The 23,021-nt window shown below is 35.9% G+C and overlaps 1 protein-coding gene across 25 annotated transcripts in view; it reads right to left on the reverse strand.

Annotated features, from left to right (window-relative positions):
- The window catches only part of LOC121427594, a 157,796-nt gene that overhangs the window by 66,712 nt on the left and 68,063 nt on the right, over positions 1-23,021 (reverse strand). For 15 of the 25 annotated variants that reach the window (XM_041624084.1, XM_041624250.1, XM_041624165.1 and 12 more), the window contains 14 exons: positions 22,281-22,523; positions 21,933-22,175; positions 21,253-21,495; positions 15,894-16,136; positions 11,635-11,757; positions 10,898-11,093; positions 9,222-9,499; positions 6,766-6,905; positions 4,062-4,239; positions 3,111-3,346; positions 2,161-2,275; positions 1,250-1,606; positions 598-726; positions 150-275 (listed from right to left, as the gene is read on the reverse strand). In XM_041624084.1, coding sequence (XP_041480018.1) covers positions 150-275; positions 598-726; positions 1,250-1,606; positions 2,161-2,275; positions 3,111-3,346; positions 4,062-4,239; positions 6,766-6,905; positions 9,222-9,499; positions 10,898-11,093; positions 11,635-11,757; positions 15,894-16,136; positions 21,253-21,495; positions 21,933-22,175; positions 22,281-22,523 — 2,850 coding nt within the window. The remainder of the gene's footprint in view (positions 1-149; positions 276-597; positions 727-1,249; positions 1,607-2,160; positions 2,276-3,110; positions 3,347-4,061; positions 4,240-6,765; positions 6,906-9,221; positions 9,500-10,897; positions 11,094-11,634; positions 11,758-15,893; positions 16,137-21,252; positions 21,496-21,932; positions 22,176-22,280; positions 22,524-23,021) is intronic. The other 10 variants (XM_041624149.1, XM_041624172.1, XM_041624258.1 and 7 more) reach the window with 6 other exon arrangements.

The following is a 23,021-nucleotide window of genomic DNA, read 5'->3' on the forward strand; positions in this document are numbered from 1 at the left end:
GTGGAGAGTGGCAAAGTGTGGACTGACACCTTGCCAAAGGACACTAGGCCTTTCAAATACATGGCCATCTCATCACTGGTGCTTCAACACATCACACCATATAATTCAAATGAGACTGAAATGATAGTTGGAAAGGAGAAAAAACTCACTTGTAGGACAGTCTGCTTCATCTGAGTCATCCAGACAGTCATAGAAATCATCACATAGCCATGATGATAGGATGCACTGCTCATTACTCTGACAACTCATATAACCATCAGGACAATTCAAAGGAACTGTGGAACAAGATAATCAAAGAATATTCTTATCATCCAGCATCTTCCTTAATACTTTTACTTCAAAAGACTATTAAAAAAAATAATGCACATGAATGCATGCATGGGTTCAAAATATGGATATGCACATGATTTTATAGAAGATGGCAGCAACATATAGTCATAGGGAATGCTAATTCCTTCTGATTTTTAAAGATAGATAATTATTCTTTCATTTTGATCATTATTTAATATTTTAATAAGGAGGGGAAACAGAAAGAATTTCTTAACAGTCAGTATGAAAAAGAAAGTTGAAAGGTGTTAATTTTTCATTGAGACATACCAGTACAGTTTAGCTCATCTTCAAAACTCTCACAGTCAGCAATCCCATCACAGACCCATTCCTCTGGGACACAGCTAAAACCTAATGAACAAGCTACAGAACTAGAGTTGCTACAGAAATCTGTAGAACCTAGGAAAGAAATAATAAAAATTTTGCATATTGTATTTACTGCGATCCAAACAGCATAGTATTATAAATTTTCAAGGCTTAAAACTTGACAAGTGTTCAATTTAATTTTAACTTCTTCATTAATAAATTTACAAATGGTGGACTTTTGCCTTCAAGATGTGACAAAATGTGATTTCATTATATAAATCATTTTTCAGTGGCTTAAGACAAGACTTTTTTTTCCAACATGAGACAGTAAACTCCTGCAATTATAGCAGGAGCAGGAGTCACAACAGTTCAGCTGGTAAAGAAGTAGTATAATAATCCAATGAGGTGAGTTCAACCCCCCCCAAAAAAAAATAATAATAATATTCTAGTGACTTTTATAAAAATGATTTTATTCTCAATACATGACCCCTGTCAGTTCATAATTGTCAAGTGCAACAACTTCCAATCAATCATTTCAAAGGTGACAAAAGCAAAAATTGTCAAATTAAGCAATTATTTTTAACAGCAAAAAAAAGAGAAAAAACTATTGGCATACCTGACTGGACAGCCCAGAGCTGTAATTCGAATCCTTTACTAGAGAATGTGGAAGCGTATGACAACCAAATTGACCCTAGTCCTGTCTCGATGGGTGTACTACTAGTCCTCACTTCATATATCACAGAAGTCAAGTTGGCACTATCATTACCCTCTCCAACAAGAAGTGTTCCTACGATAAAGTCAATGTTAACCGTTAGAAACTTTATCAGGAGGACATTGGTAGGATCGGAGACGGATACAAACCATGTGCAGCTATGGCGGTCATTTCCATATGATGGGAAGCTAGGGTTAGTAATCGTTGCTGGCACAGTTCTTGAGACTATCAAATTTGTATTTCCACAGGAATAGTCCACACCTTGAAAACAAATGAACAAAAATAAATCAAAATGACATCAAGGTCACCTCAAAAATAAGAATCACAAGAGATCACATGTGATGCTTCTGTTTCAACTTCAAATATATCTACACCTACATCAAATCTTTATATATTAAATTTAACTGGTAGCTAGACAGATTCTCGACTGTGTGTAGTCCAAATTTATGCCTCCAAAATTGCCAGATCAGAAATACATAAATTAATTACTTATAAGACATTTGACCAATATCTAACTTACATTAGATACTCCCACTTAGTTCATGTATACATAATACAAGGATCAAGTCTAAAGTTGATCCTCAAATAATAAAAAAATAATCATAATGGGAAATATTTTTTTATATTAGCAACAGGTATTCATTCTTCCATTCTTCCTTCTCATTTTCTTTCATTTTTTAGTAGTAAATATTACACTGTCTGAAATAACTCTTTGTTGTAAAATAATACTTTGGGGTTAAAAGATGCAATAATTCCCAACATTGTACGGATATTGAAAAGAAATGAACCATTGGTAAAGTGTTTATTCTTCTTACCATATTCACATAGTAATGTGTCGTTACTTGGTCCTGAAGGAAATAAATCACATGGTAAGAGTCTGTCCAAATATAATCCAAAGACTTGAAGCTCTGCATAACATGCCATTTTAACCTGTAAACAGAAAAAAACATGTCAAGAACGGAAGGGGCTTTCATGAACTTCCTATTAATTTCTGGTAACAACAGACCCTATGCATATGAGGTCATCATTTCACCCTCCTTCATATATAGGAATACACATACTAACAGAGATGCACCAGCTGGAGATTACCACTGCAAGCAAGGCAATAGCTTCAGTCTCTAGTGTGATGGCATCAATACATATAAAACGGTCTATCGGGAAGATATTGATCAACATTTGTAACACACAACTTAGTTGCAAAAACTGACAAAACAATGTCTGTGAAATCTTTGGGTAGTACTTGGCTGAGAAGCTTCTAATCAACAAAATTATGCGCTGCTCACAACTTACATAAAACGTACCCCAGAACTCATTGGTCTGACAAATTTAAACGTTGAGCTACATGTACCAGAACACATATCATCAATGTGGTAACACTGGCAAACATTTTTTTTTTTCTTAAATAGAACATTCATGTAAAAACATTATCTTTTAAGAAAGAATTCTTTTTAATTTGCTTCCCCCATTGTTTCTCTGGTGAAACATGAGGATTGGTATAATAATGATCTGCTCAAAGAGGCAGATATGACTACTGCTGATGGAAATGTTAAAAGTAGCATTGAAGTGTGACAGATAATCAATGAAGGTTAAACCTCTTTTCTCTATTTGAATAGACACCTAGACTAATTGGAATTTTTCCCCTACTAAACAAAGCAAATATTGCCACAAAAAATGCAGTCCTCTATACATTGCATATGGATAATAGTTGATGTCTCTGCTAACAATGATTCTAGAAATGACATAAGAACCATGAGTGAATACATACCTCTTCACACATCTGTCTACATGGTATCCTACCAGGACCATCTACATGGCATTCCTTGAAAGTGCTACCACAAACTAGGGCTTCTAGGTTTCTATGACAAGTCTTGTTATCTATCTCATTCAAATTATCAAGTATAAACTCATAAGATGGAGTTTGGCTGGTAGAATAGGTTCTGTCATATGGTAACACTGCTGTACACGATGGAAAAACAATGTCCTCACATCTATAAATGGGTGCTAAAAGAAGATTTAACAAAAGAGAAGATATACATACATGTTTAGAGAGGGCAAGTGCATCATAAAATGACATCTTCACATACATACATACACCTCTTACGCTAATCTTCAGTAATTTGCTATGATATACATGTAAGTCAACAGCAAAGTTGATTCAGACTGAAATTAGTATTTGAATACCATGAAAACTTACTACCTTTTAACCATTTCTTGTCTGGGCTTTTTAGGTTATACTATACTGGGGGATGTGCCGGGTTGGGGGAGGTGCAGGTCATTTCTGAAAATAATTACTATTTGTTCATTAATAGTAAATGTTTTCTAAACAAAAATATTTTCTCATGAGAAATGGAAACTCTAATGTCAGATCCATTAGTGTTGGAATGCCGTAGGGCTGTATAATTATTTTCCATCTAGTGGTGTGTATCACCAAATTGTCAAATAAGCATGTTTGGTCTAAAATATTGCACAAAACTCTTTTGAAAAAGTCATGGAAGGGCACGGCTTGGGCTTTTTTACAGATTTATCAGAAGAAATGCGTTTAATTATAAGGTTAAAGCACTGAAATCAATTTTAAGAGATGTGATAAAAGTTTGTTTGTAAATGTAAGATCTTAATTCTAAGCATTGAAATAATACCAAAGAATAGTCAAATGTAACAACATTCCTTTTACTAATTCTAGATGAAGAGACTTACAAAATACAGCAGCAACACTTACTTCCTTCTATTACAGAGTTAACCCAGTCCCAATGTTTAGACACACGTGTGTAGATGTCAGGTAAGTTGTTCACTCCAGGATTGTTGGCATCAGCACATCCATAATTAGCGCTTGTAATTCCAACCAATCTCCAAGTTCCACTGTACTCTTGACACATAAGTGAGCTACCTGAATCACCCTACAAATAAAAATACATTACGGTTTCATCATCAATGCATGAATTTTCACACAAACGGCGCTGAAAATATAAAAACAATTATTCTGAATTCGACCTGTTCCTGACTTTAAGAGAGGTTACAGAATCTCACAGAAAATAAAAAAACAATAGTTTGGTTTTCATTCTTCTTTAGATAGATAATTATTAAAAATTCTCTGTTTATTCTTTACACATGAGATAGCAGGCTGCCAAAACCTCTGGCAACTCCAACAATAATTTATATTGACCATCCATTGCCATTTTATGATTAATCAATCCTTTATGTTTAATACAGGGCCAAGATGCACATATCTGTCAAAATTCATCAGTCTGGAAATCCTAAAACATAAATGAAAAGCACACTGCACAAGTGGCAGACCGTGACACGGAGGAGACAATGATTTGAGGGGCAATGTATTGTCTGTGAACAATGCTGTGCCCCTCCAATGCTTTGTCTCCTCCAGGTCACGGTCCGCAAGTCCCAAATGCGCGCTGTTGATTGGTTGAAAATCAAGTTGCGCATGATTCTTTGTCGCATTGCCAATTTGCTATCTCCATAGCATTAGTGATCGCAAGATTCAAATGCTCACAATTTTCTCATTATTTGGCCGACTCTTCTCAAACTTTTGTTGATCTGTTTCTTTGATATTTATGTTTTCACACAAGCTATTTTGTTCCAATGGTTTCTTTCTCCTTTAACCTTGGTTAAGATTTCAATATTAATGATATTGATAAACAACTTCTTATCTTGGTCATGTGACCTGAAGCTCATGCAAGATGATCAGTGACACATTACTACCCTTATGTCCAGGTTTTAAGAAATAGGTCCATATACTTTTTTAATGATCTAATTTCATTAGCCGTATGCCCTTTGACCTGGGTCATGTGACCTCAAACTGAATAAGAATGTGTGACACTTGATAACCTTTATGTCCAAGTTACATGAAATAAGCCCATATAATAATAATACAATAATAATAATGTCATATTTTACCCAGAGTAGCCACTTCAGTTCCGAAAACTGTTCTCCCAGCCGGCCCTGCTTAACATGATGATGTTATTTATTACCCTGGCTTTAGCATATATTCTTAGAGTTATGATTATATTTTAAAAAGTTAACATTAATTAAGATTTCAATGGTGACGACGTTGCCTACTTAGCTTGTTGTTGTACACGAGCAAATGGGAGGCTGAATGTCAAACATTCGGTACTGTTACACACAAGACGTACCATCCAAAATGTACCGTTGCACGGCTTTAGGAGGCGACGTCACAAAACGATTTCATTCATTGCGCTCAGTAAAATGAAGATGCGGCGTATAAGCCTGCTGGCTAAATGCGCAATGCTGCCCAAGGTCACGGGCGCTTGTGGGATTTTACTTTTCGCTTTCAATTTTTTTGCTCCCTTTTCATAGATTACTGCAGGAAAATTTTTTTTTTGTTTTTTTCATATTTTTGCTAATTTCCGAGGCGTTGTACAACACAAATAGGGAATATTCTTATTCGTGCAATAGTGCGAGATTTTGCATTTGGTGAAAGAAAGAGACGCTCTATTCACTTCATGCAAAATCTCTTTCTTTCACCTCATGCGAAATCTTGCACAATCGCACTCATGCCTATTCGCTATTTATATATTGACGCCGCCGCCGTCGGAGAGGCACCTACATGCACACGTATAGTCTCGCTATGCTATCCAGATAAGATAAACAAGTGGATTGCCTCTGGCGGTCTCACCTGCATCACGCAATTCAATATAGCAGCAGTGCTGACTTTGAAAACTACTATAACTCGCACAAGATGTTCAGTGATACTTGGTTACTCTTATTTTCACATTTTATGAACTAGACCAATACAGTTACAGAGATATGATGGTAATTCAACATATTCCCCCAACGTGGCCAAAGTCCATTCACCTTACATGACCTTTGACCTTGATCATGTGACCTGAAACTCGCACAGGATGTTCAGTGATACTTGATTACTCTTATGTCCAAGTCTTATGAACTAGACCAACATACTTTGAAAGTTATGATGGTAATTTAACAGATACCCCCAATATGGTCTAAGTTCATTGACCCAAAATGATCTTTGACCTTGGTCATGTGACGTGAAACTCAAGCAGAATGTTCAGTAATACTTGACTTACCTTATGGCCAAGTTTCATGAACTAGGTCCATATACTTTCTAAGTTATGTCATTTCAAAAACTTAACCAAGATTTGATGTTGACATCGCCGCCGTCGGAAAAGCGGTGCCTATAGTCTCACTCTGCTATGCAGGTGAGACAAAAATGGTGTATTGGGTCAGTTGGTAGAGAGGCTGTCTCACAAAAGACTACACAGTGGCTGCCAGGCCCATGATCAATTGGGCAAAATAACATTCTGAGTAATTCTATTTCAGATTTTAATATATTTCAAACAATAAAATGTGGATTTTCATTCATTTTCTTGCTCTACTTTGCGGGAGAGAAAAATATCATTAAGAATCAATTGTTTCACTTGGAAACTCACTCGACAGATTGAAACCCCTCCTCTTGGGTCCCAGGCACAAATATTGTTTTCAGTCAATTTATCATCGCCTGTGATATTTCTACATTCTTCAATTTCTCTGAGATCAAATGTAGCCTCCTGCAGTGATGGTGATAAAGACCCTAATATAACAAAACAAAAAAGTGAAGGAAAAAAAAAAGTAATCACAAAGTTAAATATGAAAGAACACACTTCTTAGATTGCTCAGATACATGTAAAAGAACAAACATTCACATTTAATCATGTGCATCATAATGTGGACATTGAATACATTTGTGAACCATGTGACAAAAATGTTTTCTTTACTTCAAGGATTTCATCCCTAATAGGAGGTCCCTCAAAACTAATTAAAAATGATACCATTAATTTGCATTTATACATCCTCAGTGAATTGCACTGAGTTCATAGATTTTTTGAAATTTTGAAATCGATAAGCATGAACTTGTGGCCATCTATAAAACCTACATCTATCTTCTTGTGGAATTTGGCATCCCTATCTGGGGCTTAGGAATTACAAACAAGAGTGTCGCTGGGCAAGCACATAATAACCCTGCCTATAATGCAGAAAATTTAGTTATTGGTCAAGCAAGAAAAGTGGAGGTGGCAACTTCACCTTTGATGTTTTGACCTACATGTACACATCAATAGGCTTCCTGGGATCCATGCTAGTTTCATACACACTAAATTATATGAGCCTAGGTTAAGTTAAAAGTTATCAGGTTTACAAGGACTTCAAAAGGGTGAGATGAAAACATGTCACTATGACCTTGACCTTTGACCTCAAAATCAACATCTCAGCATCTTTTTGTCTCTTATTTGTATTTGGTCAAATTATACACTTTTACCCTCAACTCTGACTTGATTCATATATTTAATCCCCCTCCCCTTTCTCAGTAGTCCAATTACTGTTGTTTTTGCCGATGTTGTGAACAACATTAATCAGTGTTTCTGGCTATCACCGAACAAAATATTTGTATACATGAAGCATTTTATGTCACATACATTCTTTTTCACAGCTAGTAAGCATACACCAGCAGGGTCAAAGTAAACTATTAAATTAACTACAAGAAAGCTAAACATTTTATCCTCTGTGGATCTTATTTGTATAGAAATGTTTGTTTTGCTTTTTCTTCTTACCTAGCTATATTCAAGTCTTTGCAATAATGAATGAATGAAAATCAAAAATGTTTGAAATTCTTCAAGTTGATTTCCAGTATCTCTAAATCTCCATATCAAGGATTTTCTGAAACAAACTTCTCAAAAATGTTTGTAAATACCAATGTGTAATTAATATCAATAAATGGAGTATGCAATTCCTTTTAAAATAATACCCTACATGATATGATTATGGCTCAAATTGAAGTGCAGTGCCTTGAAATGTGGGGCAAGGACAAAATTCAAAAGTTGCAAAATGACACAATATTGAAAGTCACTGTCATGACTGGTTTTTTCTGTTTTCATAGACCTTAACATCAACATTGACATGGAATCAAACACACCTCTGCACAAGCAAACACATACAAACAAACAAACATACATGGGTATTTCAAACCACGACTCAAAGTCTAAAACCATGTTATTTCATAAAACCATCACTACTGTACAGGAGCAAGGGGCTTAATTTGAATGGATTTTCATTCTATTGACACAGACAAAAGAATCATGTTTTGTATTGAGCCTTCCTATTTCTGCTCTTCAGCTTTTCAATTCAGACCTCATCCAACATTTTTGAATCCTGCTCTTTTTGTGAAGGCATGATCATAACAAGCATGGTATCATTTTAAAGAAAATTAAATGATCTTTTGAATGATGTCAAATATGCGTTGTTAAATTGGGAGTTGGGAGAAATTAATGGCCAAACTCAGATTTCCAAACTTTTTTTGCTCATTTTGCAGCTTTTCAATTCAGACCTTATCCAGCACTTTTGAATCCTACTCTTCTTGTGATGGCATGATCATAACAAGCATGGTGTCATTTTAAAGAGAATTAAATGCTCTTTAGAATGATGTAGAATATGCATTATGTAGAATTGGGAATTAGAAGAAATTAGTGGCAAAACACAGATTTCCAAACTTTTTTTTGAGGGGTTTGTATATATATATATATATATATATAGATCGATAATCAGTATCATAAATTATCTTATTGAATGTTGGTGTAATCATAATTCTTCACTGATAAGAAGCAGGTACACATGGCGTTAAAAGTTAAATTAGCAAGAAACTGATCCACAGTGTGCTGCACTCAACCCAGGTGAGGTAAATGGGTACCAGTAGGAAGTAATTCCTTAAAAAGCTGTGTGCGCTATGAACGCCTAGCTTAGCCGGGTAATATAGGAGCGCCTTGAGCACCTAGCAAGGTGGATATGTGCACAATATAAATACCCTATATTATTGTTATTAAATTAAATAGTTCTAGTATTGTAACCTGACACATACCTCCGCTTACAGTGGATCCCCATCCAATAGATATGCATTGACTGTATAAACTGCTTTCTTCCGAAGAGGTCTCTAAGCAAACAGGACTGATATAATCTCCTATCTCAACTGGTGCTGAAAGCTTGATCAGGGCAACATCGTAGTCAATAACAAACTCATTGAATGCTGGGTGTACATAAACACTTTCAATATCTAGTAACTCTCTGGTAGCTCCAGAACCGTAAAGATCAATGTCACCTACAAGAAGTTTATCAGCAATGAGCTCAAATACAGGTGGGCTGTGAATTGATGAAAATAGACAAAATCAGAAGCATAATGATTGCAATTGAACACACAACTTCAAAGCTCTGATGGTAATTATGCTTGACTGCACTTTTGGTTTAAACAAATATACCATGCACTGTTATCTATAAAAGAAAAATAAAAAAGTGTACATCACATGTGAAATGAACATAATAGGAAAACAAAGAATGAACAAATGGCTGTAGATTAAAATGTATGCAGTACATTTTTAAATATTGTTGAATCAGAACAGTTTGTAATTGAATGCAGTTTAAGAACTTCCCAGTTATGTTTGTGCGCATCATGATCTGTGCATATGCGCATTGACGTCACAATGGATGAACAGGTGATTAATCAGCTGTAGATATCAGCTGTTTTTTCACATAAGCATTTTAACTACTGATATGATATATTATTCTATTGAAGCTTATTAGCTGAAAATAATCCATTGACCACAGACTATAATTTCTTAATACTTTACTGTGAAGTGCGGCAAAGTATGACGAATATCGGACATCGAGTTCGAATTAATGGTAGAGTGGTTTGCAAAATTTCCACACATAGATGCAAAGCCTTTGGCGCATTTTTGGTGTTTAAAATAGCACACTTGCTCACAAAAAGTGTTGATAGTTTAAAAACAAGCTCATGAACCCCTATTTTTTTATGTTTACACTGCCTGAGAACACCTTCCTCTACTAGTTTACAAATTTTGGTGAAAATGACATGGATTTTGAATAAAGTGCAGCATTTATTGTACTTCTCAGATTTGTTGTCCAAATTTTAACTTTTAGAGATCATGTTTTTGTCTTCTTTCACACCATTTGAAAGAGATGAAGGTGCTGCTAGCCTTAAAAGGACAAATGAATAGCAACATGAATAAGTTCTCCATCTTCAGTATACCATTCTGAACTATACTGTAAAATTTGATGAAGCTTGGCATGGATTTTGACTTAGTAATAGAGGTTTAACCACAACGTTGTGATATTGTGGGGTCTAAAGACGCCAAATTATTTTGAATGCACAATTCTCGAGAACCTCCAATATGGTGAACTTCAAAGCTCAATAGCAATAATTCAAGCACATGAACTCATGCAAATTTTTACGTATTTGGGATACTTAGGTGCTAAATTAACTCTCTGCAAAATTTGTGAAAATGACATGGATTTCATTTTAAGTGTGGAATGTCCTTAAAATAATTTTGTACTGAATATTTTCTTTTCTCAACTGTTATCAAATCAATAACAAAATTACAAAAACAAGATTATCAAATCAAAACTACTTATTTTTGGTAGCAAAACCTTACAAAAAACAAATTAAAGATGAAGCAGAATCTAGGGCAAATTCTGATCACCCTTGTAGATCAATTAAAATCAAAAGATAAGAAAAGTACTTACTGCACACAATGTGCTGCTGTCATAGCCCACTGATCAGATATCAGAGTAGCTCCACATAAATGATAAAAAGGTAAGTCTCTAACCCTTACGGAGAGAGAAGCAATCCAAGGCCACTGACCATAAAGGGCATCAGTCCCACCAACAATCCGAGATGTGATTGCTGGAGTGAGTCCACAGGTTGGTGAGTTAACCACAGCTGGTTGGAAGAAAATAAATAAATCTTAATCATTGGCCTAATTACCAATACATATTCAACCTTTTCTCTTTCATTATGTGTGGGAAGAGGGGCTTATACTTCTCCCAGATCTATACAGCACATTTACAAAGTTTAAAGCTCTTTGCAATTTTGATCTTTGTAATTCTTTGTGTTGACTTTCCAGTTTTGTTTTGTTTCTTTATTAAAAACATCAATCAAAATCATCAAGAAGAAAAAATAATCACAAAATCACAAATTTCAGCTGAATCAATTTCATTAAATGTTGTATCATTAATGGGGTAGTAAATCTTGTCTACGAGATAGAGAAAAAGAGAGAGATTATTAATGGGGTTAAAAATAAAAACATGGACACACACATGATAAACCGTCTAGAGTGCTTAATATATCAGGGGTTGTTCCCATATTTAACTAATAATTAATTTCTAGCTTTGTTATATAACATAGCTATATGATAGAAACATTTCTTTATCATCCTTTTCAATATATCTTTTTATTTCATAGGAGTTATTTGCATACTTACCTGGTAAACTACTACAATTATTTTCATCACTTTTGTCAGGACAGTCTGGTACACCATCACAGAGCCACTCATTAGGCAAACACACAGGTAAGCCACATGAAAAATGATTCAAGTCACATGAATCTAGTAAAAAATATAATTATCAATGATTAGTGGGAAAGAATGCAAACAGCAGAATACAGAGCAGTGGCTACAATACCATACAGGAGCCTGATACATAAAGATAGGATGTGAATGTCATTGTCCAGCATTGTGTGCACCTCAATGGTGACAGGCTGGAATGCTCCCCAGGGAGTGAAGGATGTGCAAACGTTGTGTACAGGAATAACTAATTGAATCAGATGACCAGGGTAATAATTAAACTGCAAGCGCTTAGATAAGTAGGGGAAGGCGGGGTAAGTTGAGCCTTAGGGCAAGTTTCAATTTCATTTTATTTTCCTAGCTTGTTTGTCCCATTGAAGACAACAAACCAATAGACCAATAGACCAATAAATTTTCAAAGTTATGATGGTAATTCAACAAATACCCCCAATTTGGCCAAAGTTCATTGACCCTAAATGACCTTTGACCTTATTCATGTGACGTGAAACTCAAGCAGGATAAATACTTGATTAACCTTATATCCAAGTTACATGAAATAGGTCCATATATTTCCTAAGTTATGATGACATTTCACAAACTTAACCTTAGGTTAAGATTTTGATGTTGATTCCCCTAACATGGTCCAAGTTCATTGACCCTAAATGACCTTTGACCTTGGTCATGTGACCCAAAACTCAGGCACAATGTTCAGTAATACTTGATTAACCTTGTGGCCAAGTTTCATGAACAACGTCCATATACTTTCTAAGTTATGCTGTCATTTAAAAAACTTACCCTTAGGGTAAGATTTGGTGTTGACACCGCCGCCGCCGTCGGGAAAAGGAGCCTATATAGTCTCACTCTGCTACGCAGGTGAGACAAAAATCGCATAAAAATAAAAAAAATCCAAACCCAAGTGATTTTGAATGCAACCCGAGTGATTGCGAATCCGCCCGCGACCCGAGTGATTATAATAAGCCGTGTGTAGGCATGGGTGGGGCAAGTTGGCCTTTTTTTTATTCAAAGGTGACAATGACTTTCAGTGTGGGGGTAGAATGTTATATATAGTTAAAAAAATATTTCCCAATAATTGAATTTTAGGCAAGGTACTTATTTCTTCAAGATTGTTAATCATATCAGTTATAACAAGCAACACCTGCATCACGCGATTCAACATAGCAGCAGTGCAGACTTTGAAAACTACTATAACTCGCACAAGATGTTCAGTGATACTTGGTTACTCTTATTTCCACATTTTATGAACTATACCAATACACTTTACAGAGATAGGATGGTAATTCAACAAATACAACCAATGTGGCCAAAGTTCAATGACCTCACATGACCTTTGACCTTGATCATGTGACCTGAAACTTGCACAGGATAGTCAGTGATACTTGATTACTCTTATGTCCAAGTTTCAAAAGTCAGATCAATAAACTGGCAAAGTTATGATGGTAATTCAACAGATACCCCCATTATTGCCAAAGTTCATTGACCTTTGACCTTGGTCATGTGACCTAAGATGCGCACAGGATGTTCAGTGATACTTGATTACTCTTATGTCCAAGTTTTATGAACTAGACCAACATACTTTTAAAGATATGATGGTAATTCAACAAATACCCCCAATTTGGCCAAAGTTCATTGACCCTAAATGACCTTTGACCTTGATCATGTGACCTGAAACTTGCACAGGATGTTCAGTGATACTTGATTACTATTATATCCAAGTTTCATGAATCAGATCCAAAAATTTTTAAAGTTTTGATTGTAATTCAACAGATACCCCCAAATCGTCCAAAGTTCATTGACCCTAAATGACCTTTGACCTTAGTCATGTGACGTGAAACTCATGCAGGATGTTTGGTGATACTTGATTAACCTTATGTCCAAGTTTAATGAACTAGGTCCATATATTTTCTAAGTTATGATGACATTTCAAAAACTTAACCTCAGGTTAAGATTTTGATGTTGATTCCCCCAACATGGTCTAAGTTCATTGACCCTAAATGACCTTTGACCTTGGTCATGTGACATGAAACTCTAATAGGATCTTCAGTAATACTTGATTAACCTTATGGCCAGGTTTCATGAACTAGGTCCATATACTTTCTAAGTTATAATGTCATTTCAAAAACTTAACCTTAGGTTAAGATTTGATGTTGACGCCGCCGCCGTCGGAAAAGCGGCGCCTATAGTCTCACTCTGCTATGCAGGTGAGACAAAAAGCATACAAGTGGAATGCCTCTGGCCGTCTCACCTGCATCACGCGGTTCAATATAGTAGCAGTGCTGACTTTGAATACTACTCTAACTCGCACAAGATGTTCGGTGATACATGGTTACTCTTATGTCCACTTTTTATGAACTAGACCAATAAACTTACAGAGATATGATGGTTATTCAACAAAAAACCCCAACATGGCCAAAGTTCATTGACCTTACATGACCTTTGACCTTGATCATGTGACCTGAAACTCGAACAGGATGTTCAGTGATACTTGATTACTCTTATGTACAAGTTTCATGAATCAGATCCATAAACTTTCAAAGTTAGGATGGTAATTCAACAGATACACCCAATTCGGCCAAAGTTCATTGACCTTTGACCTTGGTATGTGACCTGAAACGCGCACAGGATGTTCAGTGATACTTGATTACTCTAATGTCCAAGTTTAATGAACTAGACCAATAAACTTTCAAAGTTATGATGGTAATTCAACAGATACCCCCGATTCGGCCAAAGTTCATTGACCCTAAATGACCTTTGACCTTAATCATGAGACCTGAAACTTGCACAAAATGTTCAGTGATGCTTGATTACTATTATGTCCAAGTTTCATGAATCAGATCCATAAACTTTCAAAGTTATGATGGGAATTCAACAGATATCCCCAATTCGGCCAAAGTTCATTGACCCTAAATGACCTTTGACCTTGGTCATGTGACGTGAAACTCATGCAGGATGTTCAGTGATACTTGATTAACCTTATGTCCAAGTTTCATGAACTAGGTCCATATATTTTCTAAGTTATGATGACATTTCAAAAACTTAACCTCAGGTTAAGATTTCGATGTTGATTCCTCCAACATGGTCTAAGTTCATTGACCCTAAATGACCTTTGACCTTGGTCATGTGACATGAAACTCTACTAGGATCTTCAGTAATACTTGATTAACCTTATGGCCAAGTTTTATTAACTAGGTCCATATACTTTCTAAGTTATGACGTCATTTCAAAAACTTAACCTCAGGTTAAGATTTGATGTTGACGCCGCCGCCGCCGTCGGAAAAGCGGCGCCTATAGTCTCACTTTGCTTCGCAGGTGAGACAAAAAGCATAAAATGGCTCATCTTATATCGCCTTCCCCTACAAAGTATTTCTTAAGCACAATATCCAGATTAGTGTTATCATTTATTCAGAGAATGTACTGCAGAGTGAAATGACCACCCGGTGTGATTCAACAGGCATTATATTTATGCATTCTTTCTCAGATAAGAAGTAATTTACCTACTCATTTCATTAGACAAACTTTCTCTTGATATCAAAAAACCTCATGAACTACTAACAATGAACCTGACCATGGCATTGTGTGTGAGCAGGGTTCTATTGAATTTTACTCTTACTCTTTGAACTTCCTGGGTCTGCTGAGGAGTGTATTTTCTTGTTAGTTGTATAGGAGGTAAAAAAGTTCTCCCACCAAGTGGTTTTGAAAGTGGATGTATCCAAGATTAGGATCCAAGAACCCCCATCCTGTAGTAGGCCCAAAATGATGGATCGGGACATGCTCACGACCTCATGTACAGTAGCATTTAGCGAAAATAGTAGGCACGCTTCGGTGCATGCATTGTTCTATGCATCAAACTACGTGACAAATGGGCGTCAAAGGGAAATATGTGGTTGTGCAAACAAAACATGTCTACAGGTGTGCATTAATGAAGAGTTAACAGATACAGAGATGTAAATAAATAGCTGTTCATCTTTCATGGGGCAACTCTTTTACATATCTTCAACAAAATGTATTTACACTCCCGTCAAAGTAATACTTTATTCACTGACTTCATAACGATTCAAAAGTACAGGTGACGAGTGTTTCAGGGTGGATTAGGGAGTTCCAGGATTATCAGAGGAAAAATGTGATACATGTATGTCTTTAAGCATGAAAACACCACTTACCTATCACAACTACATGAAAAGAACATATTTCTACATTTCCATAAGCATCTGTTGATGTGTAGGTCACTGTGTTGTTTCCAATAGGAAAGTAATCTCCAGGATTGGCAGTAGATGTCAGTGTCTGGTCACCGGAGTTATCTGTTGCTGTAGGTGGTGTCCAGGTTACTACAGCTGTAGCATTACCAATGTTTGCGGTAACATTCTGATCACTGGGACATCCACTGATGACTGGATTCTCATTGTCTACAAGAGAAATGGCATCAGACATTATAACTATGTCACTATCACTAAATGTACAACTGAGAAAGTTTTTAAAAGATGTCAAATTAATATAATGTAGTAAACTTGAGTGCAGTAATTGTAAAGAGAACCGAGAATTTTTAAACAAAGGTTATATACAAGGAACTTGTTTGCTGATTTGATACAAAAGATATGATCAATTATGATTTTGATTTAATGCTTTTCACACAAAAAACAAGGCAAAAGCGATTTTGTGTCTTGCCCACTTATGAAAATAACCAGAAATATCTTGATTTGCGAGGGCACGCAACAGAATTGTATCGAAACTTCATTGTGAAATAACTGGGATGGAATAGTGGCATCCTCAAGCTATTGAACAAGTTAGATGTCTCAAAGGCCGCAGGACCAGATAGCATACCAAACCGTGTTCTTAAACTTACAGCTGAAGAAATAGCCCCAGTTCTGCAATTTATATTTAAACAGTCATATGACCAAGGGATCCTCCCCGAGGATTGGCGTAAAGCGAACATCGCTGCCATCTACAAGAAGGGTCCTAAAAACGAACCAGCTAATTATCGTCCTATATCCTTGACCAGTGTATGCTGTAAACTTATGGAACATATAGTAGACAGCCATCTAATGACACACCTTACTACAAACTCAATCCTCTCCGACTACCAGCATGCTTTCAGACGGGGTAGATCATGTGACACACAATTAGTTGCCACTATCCATGATCTTGCTACTCATCACAACAAGGAGACATGTGACATCGCAATACTCGACTTCAGCAAAGCATTCGATGTCGTCCCCCATAAGAAATTGTTGCAGAAACTTCACTCGTATGGCATACGTAGCAAGACCCTTGAATGGATAAGATCCTTCCTGACCCAGAGATATCATAGAACAGTAGTGAATGGTAAAACATCAAACTGGCTACCAGTCCTGAGCGGTATTCCGCAGGGAACAGTCCTCGGGCCCCACCTCTTCATTTTGTACATAAACGACCTCTCGGAAGCAGTTCACAGCACCGCAAGACTGTTCGCAGATGACTGCATACTCTACCGAGCAATATCCAATCCCTCCGATGAAGAAGTACTACAAAAAGACTTAGATAACTTGGTCACATGGGGAAACACATGGGGGATGAAATTCAACGCATCCAAATGTACTGTCATGAGGATATCCAGAAAGCGAGTACCCGGACATAACAATTACTCACTCCTCGGTCAACAACTCCAGGAAGTAAATAGCCAACAATACCTAGGAATACATATAGAAAACAACCTAAAATGGGATAAGCAGTCACAACAGGCAACTGCCAAAGGTACAAAGGCTTTAAACTTCATTAGAAGGAACTACTATCACTGCTCTAAAACAGTGAAGGAACGTCTATACCACACACTTGTTAGACCCCACCTAGAATATGCTTCGATAGCATGGCACCCAGGCACAGTCAAGAACACCAAATTATTGGAAATGGTTCAGAGACGAGCCGCCCGTTTCATCACAGGGAACTACACACAGGGATCCAGTGTTACAAACATAATGACAACACTTGGCTGGATGTCTCTTGAGGAAAGGAGGCGAAATCACCGAATCATCAACTTATATAAGATTATCCATGGTGAAACTCAACTTGACTTAAATAAATATGCCACGAGAAAAATAACAAGATTAAGAAGATCCCATGATGAACTGTATGACGTCACTTCAAAGTTCATCACAACTACCCAACTGGCTAATTCCTTCTTCCCTGAAGCAATCTCCCACTGGAATAATCTCACAGCGGACATGGTATCCTCCAAAAGCACTGACATACTTAAAGCAAAACTAAACATGCAAAACCAGCAACAAAGCAAAACAGAGTAATAATACTCCCACTCTCGTCAGCCCTGAGTTACCCTTCCTGGTGGAGGTCTTCAGGGAACGGAACTACAAGGTACAAGGTACAAGGAATAACACTTGTCATAAAAGCCTTGCATGTAAACTTTAATGTTTTGTTGAAAAGTAACTTCCGGTTGCGGAGTCACGTGTCATACGAGAGTCTTGCATGTAAACTTTAACATTGACCTGAAAATGACCTTTGACCTTACCATGTGACCTTCGACTGCAGCATAAGATGCACGTCCCCCAATCCCATCTACCATCTAAGTTTGGTTGAAAAGTGACTTACGGTTGCGGAGTTAGGTGTCATAAGACTCTTGCATGTAAACTTTACCTTTGACCTTACCATGTGATGTCCGACTAAAGCATAACATGCAGGTCCCCCAAGTCCATCTACCAACCAGTTTGGTTGAAAAGCGACTTACGGTTGTGGAGTTATGTGTCATTAGATTTGTGACGGACGGACGACATTTGGATCCCTAAGTCTCGCCTTCACCTCTAGTGGGCGAGACAATAAAATCCATCCTTTTCCTTGGGAGGTTTTAGAATGGTCAAGTAGAATCAAAGTATGCATTAAAGCCTTTTTTTAAATTGCCTGCTGACTGTGAACCCATTAACATGATTAATGTTTTGAACCAAATATCACCTCTTTTTATACAATAATGTAGAAAAATTATAACCATACATATAAACCTCTCAATATTTTACAACTTATTCAAATTTCTTAACACATTTTGGACACTTGCCCAACAATACAAAAGGCAGAGGCAAGAGAAAACACTTGACAATGTCTTCCTTTTCAATGGAAATTGAACATTTTCAAGAAAACAGGTATCTTATTTCCCCCTTTTGTTTTTTTAAATTTTTTAGGAAGAGTTTGCAAGAATTTTACTGATACTTTAATTGGATGTTATCAAAATCTAAAATATTGATTGTCTATATTAGAAGATGTACCTAAAGTACCACTGTGACAATTCACAATTGATGGTACTGGATAGCTGCTATCAAATTAAAAAGAAATCTTTGAATGATGAAAAAATTAAATTCCTTCACTCAAGGATGACATCATGTATTTATAAAGAGTAAACAAATGATATAATTGCACCAGTGACATGTATTAAAGCATGTAAGACCAACATACAAACATACAGAGATAAAAGTATGTAGCACAACAATGAGATAGATATACATAAACTGAAAGAACAAAAACAGGTAAAACAAATATAATGAACAAATAAAGCTAAAATTATGTTATAATTCACCCCCAAAATATGTATTTATATCTAATAAAGTACAGGGTGGAGGAAAAAATAATGTTACCCAAAGTTTAACCTGGTGAAAAATAGCAATTATGGCATTACCTCAAGTAAAAATAGATAAAGGAAATCAAATGAAACAATTTGCAAAAAAAAAGTGAAAACAAAGAAGGAAAAAAGGGAGATAAAAAGATGGATGACCACAACCAAATGGATAGGGTTATTTCAAACACAGAATAGCACATCTATTTACATGAATATCACAATATTTTGAAACCAGCTGGTGCTGCTAAGATCAACCACTTTTGCTCAAAGCTGTAGTGGTGAGATTTGAAACAGATCGATATAAGTCTTTTTTACATATCTTTTACAAACATCACATTAAATGAAAAGCAAATGAAAGACAACATGCATTGTGTTAGTTTTGTTTCTTTATTCAGCCATTACATTTAAAATAGTAGCAATGAAACACATAACCAGGGATAGCTTTAATGATCGCTTCAGATAAATGTAAGTATAAAATATAAAGACAGCCCAAATTTCTGAAATGTTTCTGTTTGTTTAAAATACTTTGTTTCACAATAGGATGATTCATTACACAACAATGCAGTACTGTAAAATGACTATTGGGAAACCTATGGGGAATTTGAAATTGACCCCACCTTACATACACACAGATAATGTACGTAGACCTAATAATGACATTATAAAGAGTTAGTTTTGACTTATGATACTAGTTTTTTCTAACCTATCAAATATCAAAATCTTTCAAATCAAAAAATTTATTCAATTTCATAACAAAGAAAATACAACCATAGCAATAAATGAAATGAGGTATTAGGTACATAACATGAAATACATTGACAGCAGAAAATTAGTGGAATAAGTATTAACAAATAAAAATTTACCACGACAGAACAAAAAATAAACCCACAGATAAACAAGACAGGTTATTAGGCCTGAGTCATCCAGGTGTTTCTTTTTTTTTTACTGGTGCCTACCCTGGATTTTTCAGAGGAGGCCAGTAGAATGCCAAAATAAAGAAATACATTAGAAATGCATTGTCACCAAAGACTATGAATATCAACCACTTTTCAGAGCGCTATTTCCTCATTAAGATCTATATATCAAGACTGATCCTACATGATCCTACATTTCTAAACAATATATCAACCGAGTAGCAGCTATGAAAATAATAGAACATGAGCAGGATTTCTCATTTTTCTTGCTTAAATTTATCGGCCCAAGTTGCATACTTATGGGAGCATCCATTTTGTACTGCTTGTTTGTTTGCACTTTAAGTTACTCCACTGCATGATTCCCACAATATCATCGATTGCAATTTCTAGTTGATTGCGATCAACAATAACCTAATACAAGAGGAAGCCCAACATTAAGGTGGCAGTGTATATATATATATATATACATATGAATGTTAAGTGTGATGATCATGAAAATTTCAAATGTTTATGTTTATTTTATAAGTAGTGCCTTGAGTAATCATTCATTAGAAAGTGCGTATTAGAAAAACATGTACTTACACTGTATAATTATTAACAAAATAGAATGCAACTTGGATTTTCATGGTTCAGGCCAATGAATTCAAGCAAGATAATTGACAAACGCCCCTAAGGTACTATCATTTTCATAGCTTTACTTGGTTGTTTTATTCTTAAGAAATATTGTATCATGTGTAAGACTCAATATATAGATCTAGATACGGAAATAAAGGCCTGAAAGTGCTTGATATTCTTAGTCTTTGGTGACACTAAATCTGGAAATTGCACCAGTGAACAACATACTCGGGCAAGCTAGCACCTGTGGACCGCCAAGTCAAGTCACGCCCAATCTAAACCACATAAACCAACAAAAACATCAAAACATTAACACATGGGTACACAGACTAGGACAAGCTCTAAGGTTAACAGACATCCACTTTAAGACAAAAAAGTGTCTTCAGGTCTATTGATACTTACCTGAAACAACTAAATCAAAAGTACATGTTACTATATTCACAGCAGAATCTGTTGACGTGTAAGAAACTGTGTTGTTTCCAATAGGGAAGTAATCTCCAGGATTGGCAGTGGATGTCAGTGTCTGATTACCAGAGTTATCTGTTGCTGTAGGTGGTGTCCAGGTTACTACAGCTGTAGCATTACCAATGTCTGTGCTAACATTCTGATCACTGGGACATCCACTGATGACTGGATTCTCATTGTCTAATTTTTCAAATAGAGAAAAGGACATTATCATAATGGTGCAAAGCTCTCATGATGGTCTTGTTTAAAAGCAGTTTTAAGCAAAAACTTTGTCTTAGAAATCTGTTTTAAAAAGAATGGTAGCCCTATAAAAATATGGTATCATCGGCCTTACACTGGAGTTCAAAATATTATTTAATTTGCACCTCATCTATTAAAGCCCTCTGACCTTGTTTACAATTACTATTAATGTCTTCACAGTATCAAAATATCATTCTAAACTTAAAGATGAAAATGAAATAAACCGCATTTCAACTAGTTTAGACACAGTATTGCTATATTGAAAAGTACAGAAGAAGGGGAGCCATGACACCATTAGGATTAACTATGAGAAAAAACTGGGAGAGACAGACACACATACAGAGAAAAAAATGAAATCCTCACAGGAGCATGCTTACCAAAGACAATGACATAGAAAGTGCATACATCTGTATTTCCTGATGGATCTGTTGATGTGTAGGTCACTGTGTTGTTTCCAATAGGAAAGTAATCTCCAGGATTGGCAGTGGATATCAGTGTCTGATTACCAGAATTATCTGTTGCTGTAGGTGGTGTCCAGGTTACTACAGCTGTAGCATTACCAATGTCTGTGGTAACATTCTGATCACTAGGACAACCACTGATGACTGGATTCTCATTGTCTATTATAGAGATGACAAGAAATAAGACATGTTACCCTCTCTAAAATCTTGTGCTACACTTACTAAATAGAAAAAAATGATGGAATATAAACAACAAAATCTCACCAGAAACAACTATGATGAAGGTGCACGTTTCTGAATTTCCAGCCACATCGGTTGCAAAGTAAGTCACTGAGTTGTTTCCAATAGGGAAGTAATCTCCAGGATTGGCAGTGGATGTCAGTGTCTGGTTACCAGAATTATCTGTTGCTGTAGGTGGTGTCCAGGTTACTACAGCTGTAGCATTACCAATGTCTGTGTTGACATTCTGATCACATGGACAGCCACTTATCATGGCATTTTCTCTGTCTGTAATGAAAACAAAATGGCAGATTTGATAAATACCCCAGAATATAGTACTAGTCAATGAGAAGTACTTAATTTAAAACTATCACCAAAATTGCTCAAAATGTGAAAGATATCAGTCACAAATAAAGATTGAACATGGATCAATCCCTCTCAATTAAAAACAAATGAAATATAAAGAAATGATATATGATGATAAGGTTTCACCCGTTCTGCATTTTTTATGACTGCTTTGGTGCTGCTTCCAATGTTGGATTCTTGCATCATTACCCTTTCCTGAAATTTTTTGTGCACATTTTGATACATTTAACCATATCAGATACACATAGGGGTTGTCATATGCTAATTAATATGCACGTACCATTTAAGTTGCTGGATTTGTCATATTTGTGCACATGCTGATCTTTTTTCTTATAATGGATTCTGTTTGAGAGTCACCAGACTTTTGATAAGAGAGATTCAATTAAAATGATATCATAATGGACCACAAAATTAGAAATC

The sequence above is a fragment of the Lytechinus variegatus genome, chromosome 1, assembly GCF_018143015.1.
Source record: "Lytechinus variegatus isolate NC3 chromosome 1, Lvar_3.0, whole genome shotgun sequence".
NCBI classification, from domain to species: domain Eukaryota; kingdom Metazoa; phylum Echinodermata; class Echinoidea; order Temnopleuroida; family Toxopneustidae; genus Lytechinus; species Lytechinus variegatus.